Raw genomic sequence first — 22,034 nt, 5'->3', positions numbered from 1 at the left:
AGGGGAGGATACTGTTATTAGACTCTGTGTCTTGTTTTTTATCCATTATTTGCAGATTATTGTGATATTACTTTGTTGTGTTATGGCGTTGTGTATAACATATATGTGTGTATTGTATAATAGGAGGATTGACATACTGTGTGTGTGGAGGTCCAGGTTCACTGAAGACAGGAGGATGATGTTTAGAGCGGTCACTCTTCATAGACACACAGCTGGGTGTTGGAGACTCTGCTCTGTGGTCAACACTTCTGGAATCACAACAATATTCATACAATGATCATGTGAATGAAAACATAGACTGGACCTGAATGATAATGTCAGGCGCTGGAGCAGATGATGTCTCCAAGTGGAGGAAAGTTCAGATCATTTCCCAATCCCCCCCCCCCCCCCCCCATCTCCAGCCTCAAAATAAACCAAAGCTCCTCACTCTCCAGCCCCCCTGAGCCCTCCCCTCTCCTCCCAATTCCCCTGTCCCCCTCCCCCTCGACCATTATGTCCTCCACTTCCAATAATGTGACATGCAAAAGACCTGCTACAGAGCATGCTTTGGAGGTGATTAGCCTTATCACACCGCGGCCATCTTGTATCACATGACCACATGGGGTGGCAGCCTGCATTACAAACCATTGTAAACAATGGATGAAAATATGAGTTCTGTTCAACCAATTTATTTTGACCAAATTGGCAATGGGCAGACGACAACTCCTAAAGGATTAAATAGAAGGGCTACAGTAACTGGATTGATTAAATCCACGGTAATGCTATTCAAGTTAGGTTGCAACCTTAATGTGTACAAAGACTTGCTATCTGTGCAGTGCTTGCTCCACCATCATATTAACTATTTGATGTTAAATTGTTCCTGATTAATAAGCAAAAAGTCACAATACAGTAAGTTAATATGATGGCAGAGCAAACACTAGTCTGCACAGATACTGTAGCACGTCTTTGCACAGAGTAACATTGCAACCTGGGGAACATTGCAACCAGGGAAGATCATAGGAGCAAGACAGCTCCCCTCTCTGCAGTCCACTTATGAGCAGACCACACTAAGACAGGCTCAAAAAATAGTTAGCGATGCTACCCATGTTTTACATGGAGAATGTGTACTCCTGCCCTCTGGCAGAAGGTATAGTGAACCTACATAGAACTGTGTTAGGTTTAAAAAATCCTTTGTACCAGCATCAACTAAAATGTTGAACGAGGCTCTGAAGCAGCATTGATTGTGAGAATAGATCAACTACCATGTTGTGCACTGTGTAATGTTGTTTCCCCCCTGTATGTATTTCTATGTTGTGCACTGTGTAATGTTGTTTCCCCCCTGTATGTATTTCTATGTTGTGCACTGTGTAATGTTGTTTCCCCCCTGTATGTATTTCTATGTTGTGCACTGTGTAATGTTGTCCCCCCCCCTGTATGTATTTCTATGTTGTGCACTGTGTAATGTTGTCCCCCCCGTATGTATTTCTATGTTGTGCACTGTGTAATGTTGTCCCCCCCCCCCCCCTGTATGTATTTCTATGTTGTGCACTGTGTAATGTTGTCCCCCCCCCTGTATGTATTTCTATGTTGTGCACTGTGTAATGTTGTCCCCCCCCCCCCCCTGTATGTATTTCTATGTTGTGCACTGTGTAATGTTGTCCCCCCCCCGTATGTATTTCTATGTTGTGCACTGTGTAATGTTGTCCCCCCCCCCCCCCCCCTGTATGTATTTCTATGTTGTGCACTGTGTAATGTTGTCCCCCCCCCTGTATGTATTTCTATGTTGTGCACTGTGTAATGTTGTTGTCCCCCCCCCCTGTATGTATTTCTATGTTGTGCACTGTGTAATGTTGTCCCCCCCCCCCCTGTATGTATTTCTATGTTGTGCACTGTGTAATGTTGTCCCCCCCCCTGTATGTATTTCTATGTTGTGCACTGTGTAATGTTGTCCCCCCCCCCTGTATGTATTTCTATGTTGTGCACTGTGTAATGTTGTCCCCCACCCCCTGTATGTATTTCTATGTTGTGCACTGTGTAATGTTGTCCCCCCCCCCCCTGTATGTATTTCTATGTTGTGCACTGTGTAATGTTGTCCCCCCCCCCCCTGTATGTATTTCTATGTTGTGCACTGTGTAATGTTGTCCCCCCCCCGTATGTATTTCTATGTTGTGCACTGTGTAATGTTGTCCCCCCCCCCCCTGTATGTATTTCTATGTTGTGCACTGTGTAATGTTGTCCCCCCCCCTGTATGTATTTCTATGTTGTGCACTGTGTAATGTTGTTGTCCCCCCCCCCTGTATGTATTTCTATGTTGTGCACTGTGTAATGTTGTCCCCCCCCCCTGTATGTATTTCTATGTTGTGCACTGTGTAATGTTGTCCCCCCCCCCCCTGTATGTATTTCTATGTTGTGCACTGTGTAATGTTGTCCCCCCACCCCCTGTATGTATTTCTATGTTGTGCACTGTGTAATGTTGTCCCCCCCCCCTGTATGTATTTCTATGTTGTGCACTGTGTAATGTTGCCCCCCCCACCCCCTGTATGTATTTCTATGTTGTGCACTGTGTAATGTTGTCCCCCCCCCCCCCTGTATGTATTTCTATGTTGTGCACTGTGTAATGTTGTCCCCCCCCCCTGTATGTATTTCTATGTTGTGCACTGTGTAATGTTGTCCCCCCCCCCCTGTATGTATTTCTATGTTGTGCACTGTGTAATGTTGTCCCCCCCCCCCCTGTATGTATTTCTATGTTGTGCACTGTGTAATGTTGTCCCCCCCCCCCTGTATGTATTTCTATGTTGTGCACTGTGTAATGTTGTCCCCCCCCCCCTGTATGTATTTCTATGTTGTGCACTGTGTAATGTTGTCCCCCCCCCCCCTGTATGTATTTCTATGTTGTGCACTGTGTAATGTTGTCCACCCCCCCCCCCTGTATGTATTTCTATGTTGTGCACTGTGTAATGTTGTCCCCCCCCCCCCCCTGTATGTATTTCTATGTTGTGCACTGTGTAATGTTGTCCCCCCCCCCTGTATGTATTTCTATGTTGTGCACTGTGTAATGTTGTCCCCCCCCCCCTGTATGTATTTCTATGTTGTGCACTGTGTAATGTTGTCCCCCCCCCCCTGTATGTATTTCTATGTTGTGCACTGTGTAATGTTGTCCACCCCCCCCCCCCTGTATGTATTTCTATGTTGTGCACTGTGTAATGTTGTCCCCCCCCCCCCCCCCCCCCCCCCCTGTATGTATTTCTATCATGTCTTTTGTCATTGATGTTTTATGTGTGGCTGCAGGAGGGGTGAAAGCCCAAGCAAATTTTCCCTTGTGGACAATAAAGTTTACCTTACCTTACCTTAACCTAACTGCCATGAATATTGTGGATTCTTTTGAATCCTTTAGGGGATGTTGATGTTATCATCTGCCCATTTGTCAATTTGGTCAAAAGAGATAGGTTGAACAAAACTCATATTTTGGGACCATCGCTCCATTGTTTACAATGGTTTGTAATGCAGGCTGCCACCCCATGTGGTCATGTGATACAAGATGGCTGCAGTGTGAATAAGATCTATGGGCTTTGCTTTGGACTTTCTTAAAAAGCCATAACTAAAGTTGTCAAATAATTGTAGTGGAGTAAAAGTACAATATTTGGATCCGAGATGTAGAGGAGTAGAAGTAAAAGTACAGTAAATTGGAAATACCCATAAAGTACAAATACCTAAAAAATGTACTTAAGTACATGTACTTAGTTACTTTACACCACTGCCATTGTGTGTATATGGTACAGGAGGATTGTCTTACTTTAAGCGTGGAGGTCCAGGTTCATCTTTAGACCCACAGCTGGCTGTTGGAGACTCTGCTCTGTGGATGAGATGTTTGTCTCTTCCCTCCTCCTCCTCTCTCTCCACACACTCACTCATCTTTGGTCTTTATTTAACCTGTCAAGATTAGCAGAAAATAGGAAATGATTAATGAATGAATGTACAACACACACACACACACACACACACACACACACACACACACACACACACACACAACACACACACACACACACACACACACACACACACACACACACACGGCAACGTGCTGTGAGTTTGGAGGTCGGCTATTTTCGGTATTTTCTAAGCAATCAATTCAATACTGGAGATGTGTAACGGCATGGATTTCTACAAAGAGAGAGCAATTCTTTCAACATAAGATGCTGCATTCAAGTTCAGGAGAGTTTGGACAAGGCAATTCTATTGAATGCTGCCTTCAGGTATGGCATGGAAAGAGGACATTTGTATTTCTTTAAACATAGTAAAAACTGCAATCATGGTCTGGAGAGGGCCGTTTTTACAGACGGATAAAAGGGCAGGGGCTCAAGCCCCCTTTGATGTCTATGTGTGCACACACACACACACACACACACACACACACACACACACACACACACACACACACACACACACACACACAGTCAGTAATATTTTAAATCTCATTCTGTATTATCAATAAGCCACTGACATAGGATGATATGTTGAAATATTAACTGTGAACCTGCTACAAGGCAACAATATCACCATCATAATGATGAGACTACAGTAGATGTACAACAATATCACCATCATAATGATGAGACTACAGTAGATGAACAACAATATCACCATCATAATGATGAGACTACAGTAGATGAACAACAATATCACCATCATAATGATGAGACTACAGTAGATGAACAACAATATCACCATCATAATGATGAGACTACAGTAGATGTACAACAATATCACCATCATAATGATGAGACTACAGTAGATGAACAACAATATCACCATCATAATGATGAGACTACAGTAGATGAACAACAATATCACCATCATAATGATGAGACTACAGTAGATGTACAACAATATCACCATCATAATGATGAGACTACAGTAGATCAGTGTTTCTCAAATGGGGGTACGTGTACCCCTAGGGGTACGTGGAGGTACTGCAGGGGGTACTCAGAAAATGCCCTCAAAAAGGAAAACTAGTATAAATCATGCTTGTTCATAGTTAAAGAATTAACTACAATTGAATTAGGAGGGGAAAAAACATTTACTGTTATGTTTAATTAATACACACACATGAAGAAACTTGATATGAGCCTGAGTTGTTAACCCAAATTACATGGTACCAGGCAACTAGGATGTGTTTTAAAGTTGTTTGGAAGTTATTGTCATGAAAACTAACTGAAATGTTATGACCAGTGTTGAAAACAAGAAAAGAAGGCACCTTTTGAAACTCTTTGACCCCATTTCTTGTTATTTTATATTCTTGAAATGGGGGGTTATCATAGCATCATATACCACTATTTATTTATATTTTACAGTTTTATAAGCAAAATGTTGTTGTCGGGTAACGGGGGTACTTGGATTCAGAAATCATGGAAAGGGGTACTCAAGCCAAAAAAGATTGAGAAACACTGCAGTAGATGAAAAACAATATCACCATCATAATGATGAGACTACAGTAGATGAACAACAATATCACCATCATAATGATGAGACTACAGTAGATGAACAACAATATCACCATCATAATGATGATACTACAGTAGATGAACAACAATATCACCATCATAATGATGAGACTACAGTAGATGAACAACAATATCACCATCATAATGATGAGACTACAGTAGATGAACAACAATATCACCATCATAATGATGAGACTACAGTAGATGAACAACAATATCACCATCATAATGATGAGACTACAGTAGATGAACAACAATATCACCATCATAATGATGAGACTACAGTAGATGCAGATGCATGCAGTAGCTCTTGTCAACCAACAGGTGTCCTACTGCACCACAGAATTGAAATGTCACAATAGAAGAACAGGGAGACACTCATGTTCCAACAGAACTGGTAGACCTTTGAATATCATGTTAATAATACTATTGATTAACATACTTTACCCTGGTTAAAATAATGTTTCATCCTCTGTCTAAACCAAGTCATGGACTGCTGGCAGCTTTGAGATGTCGGATAGTTCAGCAATTCCTTTGTATTAAAATATTTAAAATATACATATTTTTCTTGATTGGATTGTTTTTATTGTAAATGTGTTAATTGTAAAATAGCTTACTACATTCACAAACATTAAATAGTCAAAAGGAAACCAAACCACATCCTTAAAACAACTTCCCCTCAACCACGTGGTTTATATTCAAGAGAAGCAGGGAGCAAGCAGCAGCTGCTCTCTGCATGTTGCACAACTGGTCTGCAACGGAAACACTGTGTGTGTGTGTGTGTGTGTGTGTGTGTGTGTGTGTGTGTGTGTGTGTGTGTGTGTGTGTGTACAGGATAACAGGATACAGAAGGCGGGCTCTAGACCGCATGACACTGTTAACAACCTCCACCGGCTGTCAGTCAGTCAGTCAGTCAGTCAGTCAGTCAGTCAGCACCCTGGCCAAAAGAGGCAATGTAAATGGCATGAATCTGCAGACACCAGAAGTGCCGCGGTTAACGGAAGTTACGTCATGCGTTGCAGTCTTCCGGTGAAATTCTCCCGGCGGAAGTAGCACCATTTCATGCCGTTTCAGCCTATGGTCGTAACCAGGCATTTCTCTTAAGTAAGCCTGACTACGCGGGTCAGTCTGTCAGTCACACGTCACACTTTTGCCCTTCTCATATCTCCGCCACCGTTGCCCCAATCCATGCCAAAATTTGGCAATCAGTACACACTTGGTCTACACTCATCGACTCAAGTCTTTAACAAGGATCTGTCCCATTTAGCGCCACCATCAGGACGATTTTTCCAAACACATTTGTGGACACTGCTCCTACAGATTTTGCCCTAAAATCACGCAAATCGGCACACAGTATGTCTACACTCATCTCATCAACATGGATCTGTCCCATATAGCGCCACCATCGAGCCAATTTTTTCAAACACATTTTTGGACACTGCTCCTACACATTTTGCCCTAAAATCACGCTGCGACCTGACGGTCGCTTATCTCCCGATTAGGGAGTCTTACTGGTAAATAATGATACCAAATACACACGTTACTTAGGGTTAAATAATAAACATCCTAATAATGTTCTGCTCTGTCTAAATAAGCATTTTGCTGGTGACATCAATCATAAGATTCATAACCAGATTAACCACAGAGAACAAGTACAGACAGGCAGACTAGACAACAGGGAGTGGTAGCTTTAGTAGAAACCAGAAGCATAAAGTAGCCTATAAACTGTTCCTGTGAGAACCAAGTGGTTCTAGTAGTGAATATTAAAACAACAACACCTACTTTACGTTAGCTTTTGGTCCTTATTGTGTTTTGTTTTGTCTTCATCACATGTTGTCCTCACTGTCAAGTTCACAGTTGTTGTCTTTTCTCTCCGCTCTGTTTTTCATCATGACTTCCTGCATTTCTTCTTTGAAAACAATGCTGTTGCAGCTGCGCAACAGCGCCCCTTTGGTGGCCGGGAGGTACTATTGCTCAATTCAAATGAGCAATAGTACCTCCCGGCCATCAAACTGGCGCTGTTGCGCATGCGCAAAAGAAGAAATGCAGGAAAAACAGAGCGGCACTCGGACATAGACTTGGTAAAAAGCATTTTTATTGAAAACAACGGACTATTACATTGTGAACAGTTACCGCCAGAGTCGGTAAGCGATATGAGAACTCTGGCGCAGTCTTATATTTGTCATTGGTGCATGTGTCGAGCAACTAGAGTACATTTGGTGGAGCCTGCAGTGGTAGTGTATGCAAAGTCGGTAAGACGCTCCCTTGCAGTCATCCCACGTCATAATGCCGAAGTCGCTGCAAGGAGCGTCTTAATGTAAGGCTACCACAATGGTAAGAATATGAAGCAGGCGTGGCATGTAAGCACACTAAGCTGTCAATCATTCCTCAATGATAGTCAATGAAAGCTGGCTTGGGCTAAAGGAACTCAGCCCATTTGGACATATTTGGTGTTTTTTTTTGTAACGTTTTGATGCTGTTACTGCTTTAGGTTCCACCAGCATATAAAAATAATATCTCTTCTAAAAAAAATAATAATAATAATATTTTTAATTTTTTTAATGGATATTTTCCTCCCCATAAGATAGGAGGGTTTAAGCACCAATAGCCCAAGGAGCCGCCCCTGCAAGTTCGGCGATCAGAGAATCCAATACGGGCAGATAAAGGTGTTGGCGAAATGTGTCACTCTCTGTCACACTCTGACTCACTTCTGTGACTGTCTCACTTTCATCATCCATTTGGCGTTGGCCCAAAGTAGACGTTATCAGGAAACCCGACAGTGAGGAGGGGGGTGGAGTCACTGGAGTGGTCTGCAGTTGGGCCAGGGGCAGGGGCTGCTGCTGCTTCAGCATCCTCCTCAGTTACAGTCACCGCCGCCACGTCTTTCACCTTGTCCTCGCTGAACTTTTTCTCTGATTCCCACACCGTGCTCCACGTATCTGTAGTGGCGTTTCCATAAACTTATTCGAATTAGGGAAGCGTATTATCAGAAATACGCATTAAGACAAAGCGAATTTAGCATGTTTCCATTTGCGGGTGTCATTCGAATTAGCGACGTCGCAAGAGTTGATCGGGCTGATTTTTATCAGACCGAACCTGAGCACTGCACCGTCTGCACGTCTGACTGCTGTGACTCGGTCGCTGTCTAGTAGTGGGAAGAAGGTGTTATCATCATCATGGCCCCAAATAACTTTTAAATACAATTGGCGACGAGTCTCTTACGAAATTGGCAAGAGTTCCTCTCAATACATAAAGCTACCGGTTCACCGGGAAAACCGCGGTTGCGTCGCTGCAGTTGCACAGTGCAAGTTTTAACGTCCTCTGGAAGGTCAGGTGGCCGATCTGCAAGCTCTCAACGCGACGCGGAGACGTGGATGCGAGCTGCTGCTGTGCCTGTGAGCTTGTAGATTGGGCACGTCAGGCACGCAACACCGTGGGATGAGGAAGGGTTCGCTCGCCACCGATGGCTTGAGGTGAAAACGGGAGGAATTTACACATGGTCCGTGTCACTCTGTGTGTAACAAACAACAGGTTTGTTTTGTGGGCTAACGCTATACCATGGACAAAGCGGCAGGGGATGAGGAAATGGACCTAGAACGTCATCATCTATTCGCATTTATTGTCTGACCCGTTTCCATTCACTTAAGCGCATTTAGTTTATTCGACAAAGGCTCAAAATCCTCCTCCTCCAAGCGGATAACTTTTTTTGCGGATAATGAAAGTTTATTCGCATTTTGAAGTGTTTCCATAAAAACATTTTGCGATTAAGCCGTTAATGCGCAAAAAGTGGCTTTATGGAAACGCCTAGTGTTTGCCTGCCTCAGAGATTTGAAGTGAGCTTTTAGATTTTCTGCAGCCTGGCAGAGCGTGGAGTTGCTGGACTGCAGGGCCTTGTGTGTAACGTGGATCACACGCAGCATATCCTCAGATAAAACCAGACATGCAATGAATGACATTCTTGTCATGTGTTCATTTAGGCCAGTGGCATCAACAGCCCATCTCCCTCCCTCATCACTAATGTCTTTTAGGCACCCAGTGATAGCAGAGTAGTGGGTTTTAACTGCATGCACGGCCCTCCACTTACATGCCCATCTCGTCTCACTGGGCTGTACCATTTCCTTTTTTTCATGTGCAGTGATTTCTGGATTTCAATAAATTTATGGTGATTCGACGGTTGTGCAAATACAGAGAGCAGTTTATCAATAACGTTCAGGAATGTTTTCATGCTGCGATTGACAGTGCAACACTCTACAAGCACCAGATTTAGTTTGTGTGCCAAGCAGTGAATATAAGCTGCGTAGGGATAGGTGTCTTTGATGCGCTGCTGTACTCCTGACAGGTGCCCCGACATTACAGAGGCACCATCGTAACTCTGTGCAACAATTGGGATGTTTTTGAGACCACCCATCTCCAGTCCTGTGTTTATAGCGTCCACGATCCCAGCCGCATCACGAGATGCTGAACAGTCAAGGAAACACAGAAAACGCTCCTTGATTTCAAGCTGCTCTGTATATCTTAAACAAATCGACAACTGTTCCTTTTTGGAGGACCTGGCCTCGTCTGCCATAATAATAAAAAAAAAAAAACAGTATCCTGCAGTTTTTGCAATGTCTGCATAAACCAAATTAGCACATATTTCAATTATTTCATTCTGGAATTTTGGACTTAAAATCAGAATCATTTAGAATACCAGCTGCAAAAAAAAAAAAAAAAAAGACAACAGACAACAGACATCAACCACTTTGCACAAATAAGATCTGTTCTTCTCAAAAGTAGCTTTATGACTATCTGATAGTTTAGCTGCAATAGAGCCTGTTGATGCGCTCTTTTTAAAGTTGTCCCATTTAATGATGCAGTTCGTATGGCCTCAAGATATTGCGTGTTTGTCCAGTTTAGAGCCCAGCTTACTCCAGTCACTCACTCCATCCTTAAGAAATGAATCCTTGACGCTGCTGTCATTCTGGAACTGCCGGCAGGGAAAACAAAAGACGGCGTCCTTTGCAATAGAATATTCCATCCATGGGTGCTTATTGCAATAAATGGTGGAAAAAGATCTTTTGCTTTTTCCAATCATTTTTTGGGGGAATTCAGATAGAACAGGTTGCTTGTGTTTTTCCCCAAGATCATCCACCGAAGGCCCCGCGGCCTCATCCACTCTAACTGATGGCCCCGGGGTGGGTGGTGGTTCTGGGGCCTCATCCACTCTAACTGATGGCCCCAGGCTGGGTGGTGGTTCTGGGGCCTCATCCACTCTAACTGATGGCCCCGGGCTGGGTGGTGGTTCTGGGGCCTCATCCACTCTAACTGATGGCCCCGGGCTGGGTGGTGGTTCTGGGGCCTCATCCACTCTAACTGATGGCCCCGGGCTGGGTGGTGGTTCTGGGGCCTCATCCACTCTAACTGATGGCCCCAGGCTGGGTGGTGGTTCTGGGGCCTCATCCACTCTAACTGATGGCCCCGGGCTGGGTGGTGGTTCTGGGGCCTCATCCACTCTAACTGATGGCCCCGGGCTGGGTGGTGGTTCTGGGGCCTCATCCACTCTAACTGATGGCCCCGGGCTGGGTGGTGGTTCTGGGGCCTCATCCACTCTAACTGATGGCCCCGGGCTGGGTGGTGGTTCTGGGGCCTCATCCACTCTAACTGATGGCCCCAGGCTGGGTGGTGGTTCTGGGGCTGCTGCTAGCGGCCGGGCCTGCGGGCTTGGCGGCTCTGCTGGGGCCGCTGGTATCTCGGCAGAATCTGCTGCTATGGTCGGGACCGGCTGCTGTTGGCTGCCGTCGTCAGGCGGCTGCGGCTCCTGTGTTGGCGTTTTACGCTTCAGAAATGGACGGATATCCATGTTTGCTGCTGAATTTGTTTGAGCTATCAGTCACGCTACAGGTACACACCACAGATATAAAAAGCTAGATACCTCGTCCACCCACTGCAGTTGATTGGAGCGACCCGTCTCGCCTTGGTGGGCTCAAAAGAGGAAGTGTCGAGGGCAGGCTGCCACTCAAAAACACTACTGGCCAATCACAACGGGTCTTTTCCGTGACTTTTCCATTCAAACCTGCCCACCGACCTTACGCACACAGAAGCCTGTCAATCAAAAATGCCCACCAAGGCGAGACGGGTACCAGAGAGCCGGAAGAGGCGTCTACCTTTTTATGTCTGTGGGTTCAGGTAGGAAGAGGGAAGACTCACTTACTTCCGTCTTACATTCCATCGCACGTGAATGCCAAAAGAAAATCATGTCACATGACTAATTAAATTATTACAAAACAACTAAACATAATAGAATTCATATGTATTTCCCACAATTGTTTTATTTGTATTGATAGTTAAAAAGTGCACGCAAAAAATATATATTTTATTGAACATGTTTTGTCTAAAGTGCACAAGTCTGCCCGCCTGTCCCCCTGGCCATTTGGAGTGCTCTCCTTTTTTTCATTGGTTGAACATGTATTTAATTTAAGGTATTTGTTTTGTAGAAAGCAATATATTTTTTTCTAAATTAAGAGATGCTTATAAAATTTGGTATTTTTCCTTCTTTGATGTGATGCTATACACTATTAATATAAAGACTAATTTAGCTACCCCCTCAAGGACCCCTGGGGGTCCTCGGAACCCCACTTTGAGAACCACTGGCCTTTAAATAAAGACAAAAAGTAGTAGGATGAAAGATTAGACCTGCACACTGCCTCTTGCTAGTTCAAGACAATCATGTATTAGAGCAACATTACAATTTACTGCAATCCCTAACTTTTTGTCTCCACCAGCCGAAAGGCATGGGGAGAGACTCAGTTTTCGACCCTGTCCGTCCGTCCGTGTGTGAGTGTCTGTGTGTCTGTGCGTCCGTCCATCAGGTTTGACCAGCTAATCTCTGGCGCCGTTGGCCTGGTCACTGCCAAACGGTGCACACACACTCCCTGGATACCAATTCAGAACCTCTGCCCCACGTTTTTAATTCACATGGGCCTGTTCTAGCGCCACCATGAAGCAGACGTTTGCGAAACTAACTTTTGCCAGAACTCCTGCAGATTTTGTCCAAAAATCACACAAATCGGTAGACAGTATCTCTACAGGCAGCTTGTGATTACAGAGACATTCTGCATGCACATTCCCACTAGCTCAAGGAACAACCACTCTTTTCACATTGGCCTGTTATGGTGCCACCAGCAGGTCGACTTTTGCCAAACACATTTTTGGATCAAAATGCCTCAAATCATGCATGCAATCATGTCACATTGCCGTTAAAGGCCAAAGAAAACATGACACCCTTTTCACATTTAGCGACACGGCGGACGCGCCACCAGGACCAACCTGACCTGGTGGAGACCTGTGCTCGGAAGAGCACTGCTTCTAGTTTTTTTCTTTTGTGAATAGGACATTATTTTGACCACTCTGGAGTATAGAGTATGTTATGTTATGTTCCTGTGGTCAGGTAGGACACCTACAGGTTGAAGAGGGGTACTGCAGTAACTAAAAACAGAAGGTAATAAATCCATGCTGGAACATGAACGTTAAACTGATTGTATTGAATGTTTCCATTTCCCACAAAAGAATATTAAAAACTAAATGTATTAGTAGGACAGTATGAGTCACCAGAAAAAAGTTTGTTTTTGATGACTTTATCCTGGTTAAAATGGAGTTTGAAGTTACAATGGGTGTGTATGGGGACGGGCCCAGACAGCATAATGCATTTCATATGTGTGTGATTAGACTTAATGAGCTTGACCTGAGGATTTACAGTATACCACTATAAAGGAAACTGCAAAGATTTGATTGTATTCAACATTTATTTTTTATAAAAGTAGAAAAAAGGTCCACAGTAAATTGGAATTGTCTGATGGATATAAACATATTTGGTAAAATAATTTGTGACTCTCCCTCTGGCAGAGTCACCTTCCTTTGTTGCAAAGAACAAAAACAAATCACACAACAAATGCTTCACACAAAATTTAAATAATGCATAAGTAAAAGCAAAAACATGGCAATAATAATAATAAAAAAAACAGTAATAGACACTAGGACAGTGCAAATTGATTGTCATACAAATTATTGCAATCAATGATTTGTGTATTTGGCTTTGGACATTGGAACATATAAAAGAGACTTGCCTTTTAGGCTTTGTAAGTTGCACAGAACATAAAAAGGTAAATGGTGCATTTATACAGCGCCACCTACTGCTCATCAGGAGCAACTGGGGGTTCAGAGTCTTGACTTAATTATACAAATAAATGACTGACAGTGACTGCGACCAATCATCAACATACATAATGGACTACGTCCAAAAATACAACAACCTCTTAACAGACACAAAGCCCTGAAGACGTCACATGACTCCTTACAGCTAGGGTCTTCAACAGGGGGTCCGGGACCCCCAGGGGGTCCTCAGAGTTACTACAGGGGGTCCTCCAAATCTTTGTGTGATAGAAGCTTTTTTTCTCCTTTTTTATATTAACCTTTTCAAAGCCACGGGGAGCCCCTTAATGTTAAAACCGTACTATATCGCACATCCCAGCAGGGAGTCTCAGCCACCACTTGGGGTAAGGGAGAACGGTGCACTGCAAGCCAGCCCATAGAAGTCACATTGCAATTCAACTGTAGTTAGCCTACTTTTAAAATAATACTACATGAACTGAAGACAATATTGAAGTAAAAATAAGTTTCCAAATGTATGGACTGTCTCAACATACCTTCTTGTTTTCTAAATAGATGAAGTGTTTAACATTTAATTTGATACTTGAATGTGTTAGCCATATAGAGCAGAGGGGAGACAGTAGACAGAGAACATGTCTAGAGCACCGCACCGCAGTGTGACATTACATTGCTTTGATATGTTTTCTCATGCCAATAAAGTTCTTTGAATTGAAATTGAACATTGATTCTATAGAGACACACGGACGCCTACACATTCCAGCCCACGATTGAGACACTGCCACCACTTTGGGTAAGGGAGAACTGTGTACTGCAGCTGCATCCTTATGAGACAGCCCCCCTACCCCCCATTTAGTTTGAGTCATATTTTTGTCATCTGATTTTATTTTAGTTTTAGTCGACTAAAATGTTATTTGGCGGCCATGATGGCATGCCTGATTTTATACTTGGTTGCGTGCTGAAAATAGCTGATCTACAAGCTCACAACCCTTTCGCACTGCGTCACGTTGGGAGCTTGTAGATCGGCTATTTTCAGAGAGCAACACCCGAGCGCAACCAAACATAAAATGACTTGTCTCTTAGTTCTACTGGATCTCTTCTCCACTAATAGTCCCTCCCTGACATTTTATGAAATTGACAATTCTATATTTAGTCTTAGTTTTAGTCATCATAGCTCAGTGTTTGTTTAGCTTGTATTTAGTCAGTGAAAAAAGGTAGTCAACGGATATTTTTCGTCATATTTTTAGTTGATGAAATCAACACTAGTTGACTAACACAAAAGTACATTTTGATGCCAATATTTTTGCACTTTTACCCAAGCAAATTTGCAATTTCACTTGCACCAAAGTATTTATATGTATAAATATATACATAAACTGTGTTGCTGTCTGCTGGAAACCTTGGATGTCCAAAAATGCTTCCTGTGTTCAAACACACATCCATAACAACCATATGGTTGATGTCAACTCATCAGAGACATTATCTGTCCTCACAAAGACACACTGAGGAGAGTTCACCCCATAGCCCAAACCCAGGGTAGAGTGGTTCAGTGAATGTGGACTGGAAGGTGTAAATGTGTTTCAGTGAGTCAGAGGACACCTTATAGAAGGACAGAGTCCCAGCAGCATGGTCTACATACACTGCTACTCTGTTGGAGCCAGAGGAATCAACAGGGAGGAAAGTGAGCCTACTATTGTGAGAGACCCAGTAAAAGCCTCCCAAACAGCCCAGACTCCAGGACAGATCATTGTCCCCAAGTCCATTAGGACCCTTTCCTCTCCTGCTGATTCCTCTGTAAGCCACTCCAATCCTAACCTCTCCACTCGTCTCTACCTCCCAGTAACAGCGTCCAGTCAGACCCTCTGTACACAGAACCTGATAACACTTATCATCAAATCTGTCCTGATGATCAGGGTATGACTGAAGCTCCTCCCCCTTTGGCCGAGTCACCTTCCTGTTGTTCTCAGACAGAGTGTTCTGCTCGCTGTGTTGGGATCCAGTGTGAGACGATGGAAGTCTGATGAGAGAACAAGACAGGAAACACTACAAATATTTAATATTTAAAAAGTATTAAAATATTCACACACAGAGAGAGAGAGAGAGAGAGAGAGAGAGAGAGAGAGAGATTGGTTTACAGTAACTGAGTACACAATAAGTTAATGTTGTGTAGTTAAAGTACTAATACCTGAGTATTTGTATTACTGGATACTTGTGACTTTCACTACATTTCAAAGAAACATATTGTACTTTTAACTCCACTACATTTGTAGGAAGAGAAAACATTTATTTATTATGAATTATTATGCCCTATGTAGTTTTTTTCAGTAAAAATAGCTTGTAGATCGGGTATTTTTATTATGATTGATAGGCTATTAGTGTTGATTTTGTCAACTAAAACTATGACGAAAAATGTTTGTCAACTTTTGTCACTGTGTGAAACTAAATAAAAACTAAACACACATTTAAGATAATATGACTAAGACTGAATTTACTGACAATTTTGTAAAAAAAAAAATTCGGGCCGAATATCGGGGTGAATTTCCGAGCGTGTGAATAAAAAAATCAACCTCACATTATGTCAGTCACGTTTGCACACTGACGCCCGTTTCGCGCACCACTCGGTCCCTTGCTCTCTCTATCTCTCTCTCTCCTTGCCCTGAAAAACGCATTTTGCAACAAAAAACGCAGCAGTGTGCAACCAGCTTAAGACTCCCTAATGGGGAGATAAGCGACCGTCAGGTCACATGTATACACCAGGGGCCGTGGAGTGGAGCAGTAGTTTGTAGATCGGCTACCTTAGACTATTTTCCCATATTTCTTTCCCAGCGGCGTGGGGGTCTGCGGGGTCCGCGAGGGTCCGCCGGGGTGCCCGAGTTACGGCCTTTTTATTGGGCTGCAGTGTCTGCTGCTAGGTGGCGGGGGTCTGCCGGTAGGTGGCGGGGGTCCACAGGTAGGTGGTGGGGGTCCACAGGTAGGTGGTGGGGGTCTACAGGGGTCTACAGGTAGGTGGTGGGGGTCTACAGGTAGGTGGTGGGGGTCCACAGGTAGGTGGTGGGGGTCCACAGGTAGGTGGTGGGGGTCTACAGGTAGGTGGTGGGGGTCTACAGGTAGGTGGGGGTCTACAGGTAGGTGGCGGGGGTCTACAGGTAGGTGGCGGGGTTCTGCCGGTAGGTGGTGGGGGTCTACAGGTAGGTGGCGGGGGTCTACAGGTAGGTGGGGGTCCACAGGTAGGTGGTGGGGGTCCACAGGTAGGTGGTGGGGGTCTACAGTTAGGTGGTGGGGGTCTACAGGTAGGCGGGGGTCTACAGGTAGGTGGGGGTCCACAGGTAGGTGGTGGGGGTCCACAGGTAGGTGGCGGGGGTCTACAGGTAGGTGGGGTCTACAGGTAGGTGGCGGGGGTCTACAGGTAGGTGGCGGGGGTCTACAGGTAGGTGGTGGGGGTCTACAGGTAGGTGGGGGGGGGGTCTACTGGTAGGTGGGGGGGTCTACAGGTAGGTGGCGGGGGTCTACTGGTAGGTGGTGGGGGTCTACAGGTAGGTGGTGGGAGTCTACTGGTAGGTGGTGGGGGTCTACAGGTAGGTGGGGGGGGTCTACTGGTAGGTGGGGGGGGTCTACTGGTAGGTGGGGGGTCTACAGGTAGGTGGCGGGGGTCTACAGGTAGGTGGGGGGGGTCTACTGGTAGGTGGGGGGGTCTACAGGTAGGTGGTGGGGGTCTACTGGTAGGTGGTGGGGGTCTACTGGTAGGTGGTGGGGGTCTACTGGTAGGTGGTGGGGGTCTACTGGTAGGTGCGGGTAGGTGGTGGGGGTCTACTGGTAGGTGGTGGGGGTCTACTGGTAGGTGGTGGGGGTCTACTGGTAGGTGGGGGGGGTCTACAGGTAGGTGGCAGGGGTCTACAGGTAGGTGGTGGGGGTCTACAGGTAGGTGGCGGGTAGGTGGTGGGGGTCTACTGGTAGGTGGTGGGGGTCTACTGGTAGGTGGTGGGGGTCTACTGGTAGGTGGTGGGGGTCTACTGGTAGATGGTGGGGGTCTACTGGTAGGTGGCGGGTAGGTGGTGGGGGTCTACAGGTAGGTGGTGGGGGTCTACAGGTAGGTGGTGGGGGTCTACAGGTAGGTGGCGGGGGTCTACAGGTAGGTGGGGGGGGGGGTCTACAGGTAGGTGGGGGGGGTCCACAGGTAGGTGGGGGGGGGGTCTACAGGTAGGTGGCGGGGGTCTACAGGTAGGTGGGGGGGTCCACAGGTAGGTGGGGGGGGTCTACAGGTAGGTGGGGGGGGGGGTCCACAGGTAGGTGGGGGGGTCTACAGGTAGGTGGCGGGGGTCTACAGGTAGGTGGGGGGGGTCCACAGGTAGGTGGGGGGGTCTACAGGTAGGTGGCGGGGGTCTACAGGTAGGTGGGGGGGGTCCACAGGTAGGTGGGGGGGGTCTACAGGTAGGTGGGGGGGGGTCCACAGGTAGGTGGGGGGGGTCTACAGGTAGGTGGCGGGGGTCTACAGGTAGGGGGGGGGGGTCCACAGGTAGGTGGGGGGGGTCTACAGGTAGGTGGGGGGGGTCTACAGGTAGGTGGGGGGGTCTACAGGTAGGTGGGGGGGGTCTACAGGTAGGTGGTGGGGGTCTACAGGTAGGTGGGGGTCTACTGGTAGGTGGCGGCGGACGACCCCGACTTTACGGCCAGAACAAGTGGAATACGTCCTAACAACAGGGCTCGGGCTGAATTTTTAAGCTCAAACACACACTCTCACACAGACACAGACACACACACACACACACACACACACACACACACACACAACTAGGCTTGGAACAGCAGCACATTAATGACAGATATCCTGGAAACTAAAGGTCATCTAAATGCAGTGGTTGCAGAATGAATGAGGCTCTAAGCATTGATGGATGAAGGCTGGCTGGTGTTGAGTGATCTCCAGGTGGCATAAATAAATCCACGGCGCCCACGGGGAAGATGGTGTGCTGTGGGCACAGGTGGAGCGTCGGGTTTCATCATTAACTCCAGCATGTACAGTAGCTACTGTATATATTGAGAGACCCCACGGTTATGTTTGGGCACGTTTGAGTTAGCCTGATTTCAGACTCTGCGCTGGAGCTTAAGAGTCTGAGCCTGAGCCATTGTGTTGAGATTTCAAAGGGGAGGGGATTTAAAATTTGAAATTCCCAATCACAAGCGATCTGGTGGGAGGGTTGTGTTTGACTTTTGCACACAAAACAATCCCTCCTCCCCCTCCCCTCAATGACCTGCACCCAACAGGTCAGTGTCTTTGATGTTTCACTGATTAGAGAGAATCACTAACGAGCTACTCGACACTTGTATGGCTCAATCAATGCCTGCAGTTCGGAGTCCTTTTGAAGTTCAAAGGGAGCAATTAAGAACTCTGGTGAGCCACGCAGCCACCCCTCCCTCCACTGTTTCTGTAGATTTTTTTCCGTCTTGCTTTGAATTCATTGGTCGGTTCGCCAAGATACGGCTTTGAACCGAATCAAGAGACTCGTCATATGACATATCCAGACCAAGAGATGCAGTCCACTCAGAGAGTGGGCGGGTCTATTGGCTGGAGCCAGGCTACGTTTGAGTGCTTAAACTATAGCAATCATGTACCGGTATTCCGCACTGGCTGGCCATCTCACCGGTGGGCCGTGGACCCTCAAATAAATCATCCACAGTGTGCACTGGGCTGGGCACAGCCAGGTTTGGACCTTCAGGTTTTATCCTTAATAAAGGATTCACGTCACTATAAATTGGAGGCTCACAGTTCCCGAAAATGCTCTCGCATGCGTTCGTATCTATGCTTGTTCTGAGCCAGATCTGCAATAGACTGTTAGTGTTAAAGCACTTAATGTAGATTGCTTCCATATCGCTAGATTTTGATTGCTTGTCATTGTAACTTGGAAATAAAATCAGCGTACATGTCCATGATGTAGATGGTTATATATTTTTTATAAAATGTTATATTTTCACAGGATTATTTATTAGTGTGTTAGATATGCATTTCCGAGTGAATACATGTGTCCATTGTCTGTCAGATAGTTAGACAATGCTGCCCTGCATGTCTACAATGGAATAAGAGGTGTAAGATGAATCCTACACCACCTCTGAACTTGATGTGAGATCTGATCCCACCCTACGCCAACGTCAAAGTCACATTGAAATGATAAATGCAGAGACTTGCCTAAATGTCGGTGTACGCCAACATTTTGATCTGCACCACGTTGATAAATGAGGGCCAGTGTATTTGGGGGACTTTAAGCAGAATGTGTGGCAGAAGGAGGGTTGAACATTGCAGAAGGTGTGTCAGGTAGAGGGAGTGTTTTGTAAACAAGCATCAGCTGGTGTGAAGGACCAGGCCAAGAGCAGAGAAACCTCCTGCATTCACTGGAAGCTCTACTGAAGAGCTTTCAGGACAGCATCCAGGGAGGGAGGGGCCAACAGAGGATAAGACACTGTATACAAATACAGACAGACAGACAGACAGACAGACAGACAGACAGACAGACAGACAGATACTCACATCTTGAGAGGAGTTGAGGATTAGGATTAGAATTCCAGAATTCGCCTCCATGTTTCACTCTGTAGGAAGTAGAACAACAATGCATCAATGTCTGACTGTCTAACACAACGCCTCCACTACCTGACACTACAGTGTTTCTGCTACTAGTGAAATGACGGGAATTTGCTAAAATTGTGGGAACTTGCAAAAGAAAAATATGTGTTTTGATTAAAAAAAGGTGATTGAAAAGGTGACTCACCCTTTTCTTACTAGACTACTGTAGTATACCTTTATGAACGTGGCAAAGCTCAGTTTACAAGGAGTGCAATGAATGTTGCATCAAGGTGGATTAATTTAAATTGTCATTATTTTAATTTTAACGGAGCAGATAATATAGACATTATGTTTTATTGAGCAAGGGAAGAGATTATATCTTCTGTCTTGCACAGAGTCGGTGTGCGCACGCATGCACGCACGCACGCACGCACGCACGCACGCACGCAAAGTAAAGTAAAGTAAAGTAAAAGTATCAATACTCTATTGTAGAAGTACTCTGTTACAAGTAGCAGTCCATAATTCAAAGTTTACTTGAGTAAAAGTACAAGTACAAAAGTATTGGCATCAAAATCTACTTAAAATACTAAAAGTAAAAGTCCAAAATGTTTGAAAATAGCAGATCTACAAGCTCACAACGTGTCACGATGTGACGTGTTATGAGCTTGTAGCTTGGCTATTTTCAAATAGCCAAGGTATAAAATAGGGCTAAAGTGGTTTATGTATGTTTTAACATATTATAAGTTAGATCAGCAAAGTAACTAGTGTTAATGAAATCTTGCAAGCCCAGCTTATTTTACGTATTTCGCCTGTATATTTTTACTAGCACAATAGACGTTATGCCATTGGAACATGAAACAAGGGAATCACTGCACTAACCAACATGGACACAGTCCAAGTCTACTCACTGCAGAGACTCCAGTCCAGAGAAGTTCTTCAGTCCAGACACCGGCAACACGTTGAAGTTCAAGTCTAATTCTCTCAAATGAGAAGGATTAGATCTGAGAGCTGAGGCCAGAACTTCACAGCTTCTCTCTGACAACCAGCAGTTCATCAGTCTAAATGAGAAATAAAACACACAATGTTTGATTGTCTGCTATAAAATACATTATTCTGAGAACCTGCTTACAACCACCTATTAAAGGACCTGGTCTGGATGGACTTTCTGGGTTTTAGAGTAGAAAACCAGACAGAGTAACATGAACTAAATAATCTTTACTTAATCTCGCAACAGACAGGAAACAGCAACATGTTGAAAACAGATGATCCAGCAAAGAGACTGAAAACAGAGTTTCTAAATGGTTAGTTCCAATACTTAATTCTGATTGGCTGGTTTCTGATTAAACCAGTGTCTAAATGACATGATAATCCACACCTTGAATCAGTTTATATCAAACCCAGGTGCATTATTTCTTTCCACAGTGTTGTGAAGCTGAACTAGAGAAGGGAGCGCTTGATTTTCTCTCAAATCCTGCCGTGCGGGGCTTATAAGCTCCACCCACACACATAGGACGGTAACTGAGTGCCTCTGGGCGGGGCTTGTAAAAACACCAAGCGCCCCCCCTATAACCCATTCTGATTGCAACAGGTGTTTCTGCAGCCTGGCCGGGAACTACTTTCTTGTAGCTGGGAACTACTTTCTTGTAGCTGGGAACTACTTTCTTGTAGCTGGGAACTACTTTCTTGCAGACCTTGTAGTGAATTATTAGTGAAATAGAACAGTTTTAGTTGGTACATGTCTATGATTTATCATGTTGACATATTGTAACGGTTTTAGAAAAGCAAGAAGCCACGCGAGGCATGTGGTTACCTGTATTTTATAACGGCTGAGAGGGTTGGAGACACTCGGCTTCGCTTCG

At 45.0% G+C, this 22,034-nt stretch overlaps 1 protein-coding gene across 1 annotated transcript in view; it reads right to left on the bottom strand.

Moving 5' to 3' along the window:
- The window catches only part of LOC308289669 (protein NLRC3-like), a gene marked incomplete at its 3' end in the record, with an annotated part of 54,274 nt that overhangs the window by 12,061 nt on the left and 20,179 nt on the right, over positions 1-22,034 (bottom strand). The window contains exons 6-7 of the mRNA XM_080731412.1: positions 8,262-8,443; positions 138-178 (exon numbers count right to left, since the gene is read on the bottom strand). Of these exons, the coding sequence (XP_080587538.1) occupies positions 138-178; positions 8,262-8,443 (223 nt within the window). The remainder of the gene's footprint in view (positions 1-137; positions 179-8,261; positions 8,444-22,034) is intronic.

The sequence above is a fragment of the Nannobrachium achirus genome, assembly GCF_963921795.1.
Source record: "Nannobrachium achirus genome assembly, chromosome: 1".
Classification (NCBI taxonomy): Eukaryota; Metazoa; Chordata; class Actinopteri; order Myctophiformes; family Myctophidae; genus Nannobrachium; species Nannobrachium achirus.
The sequence above is the reverse complement of the archived record's forward strand: the minus strand, read 5'-3'. Positions and strand labels throughout refer to the sequence as shown.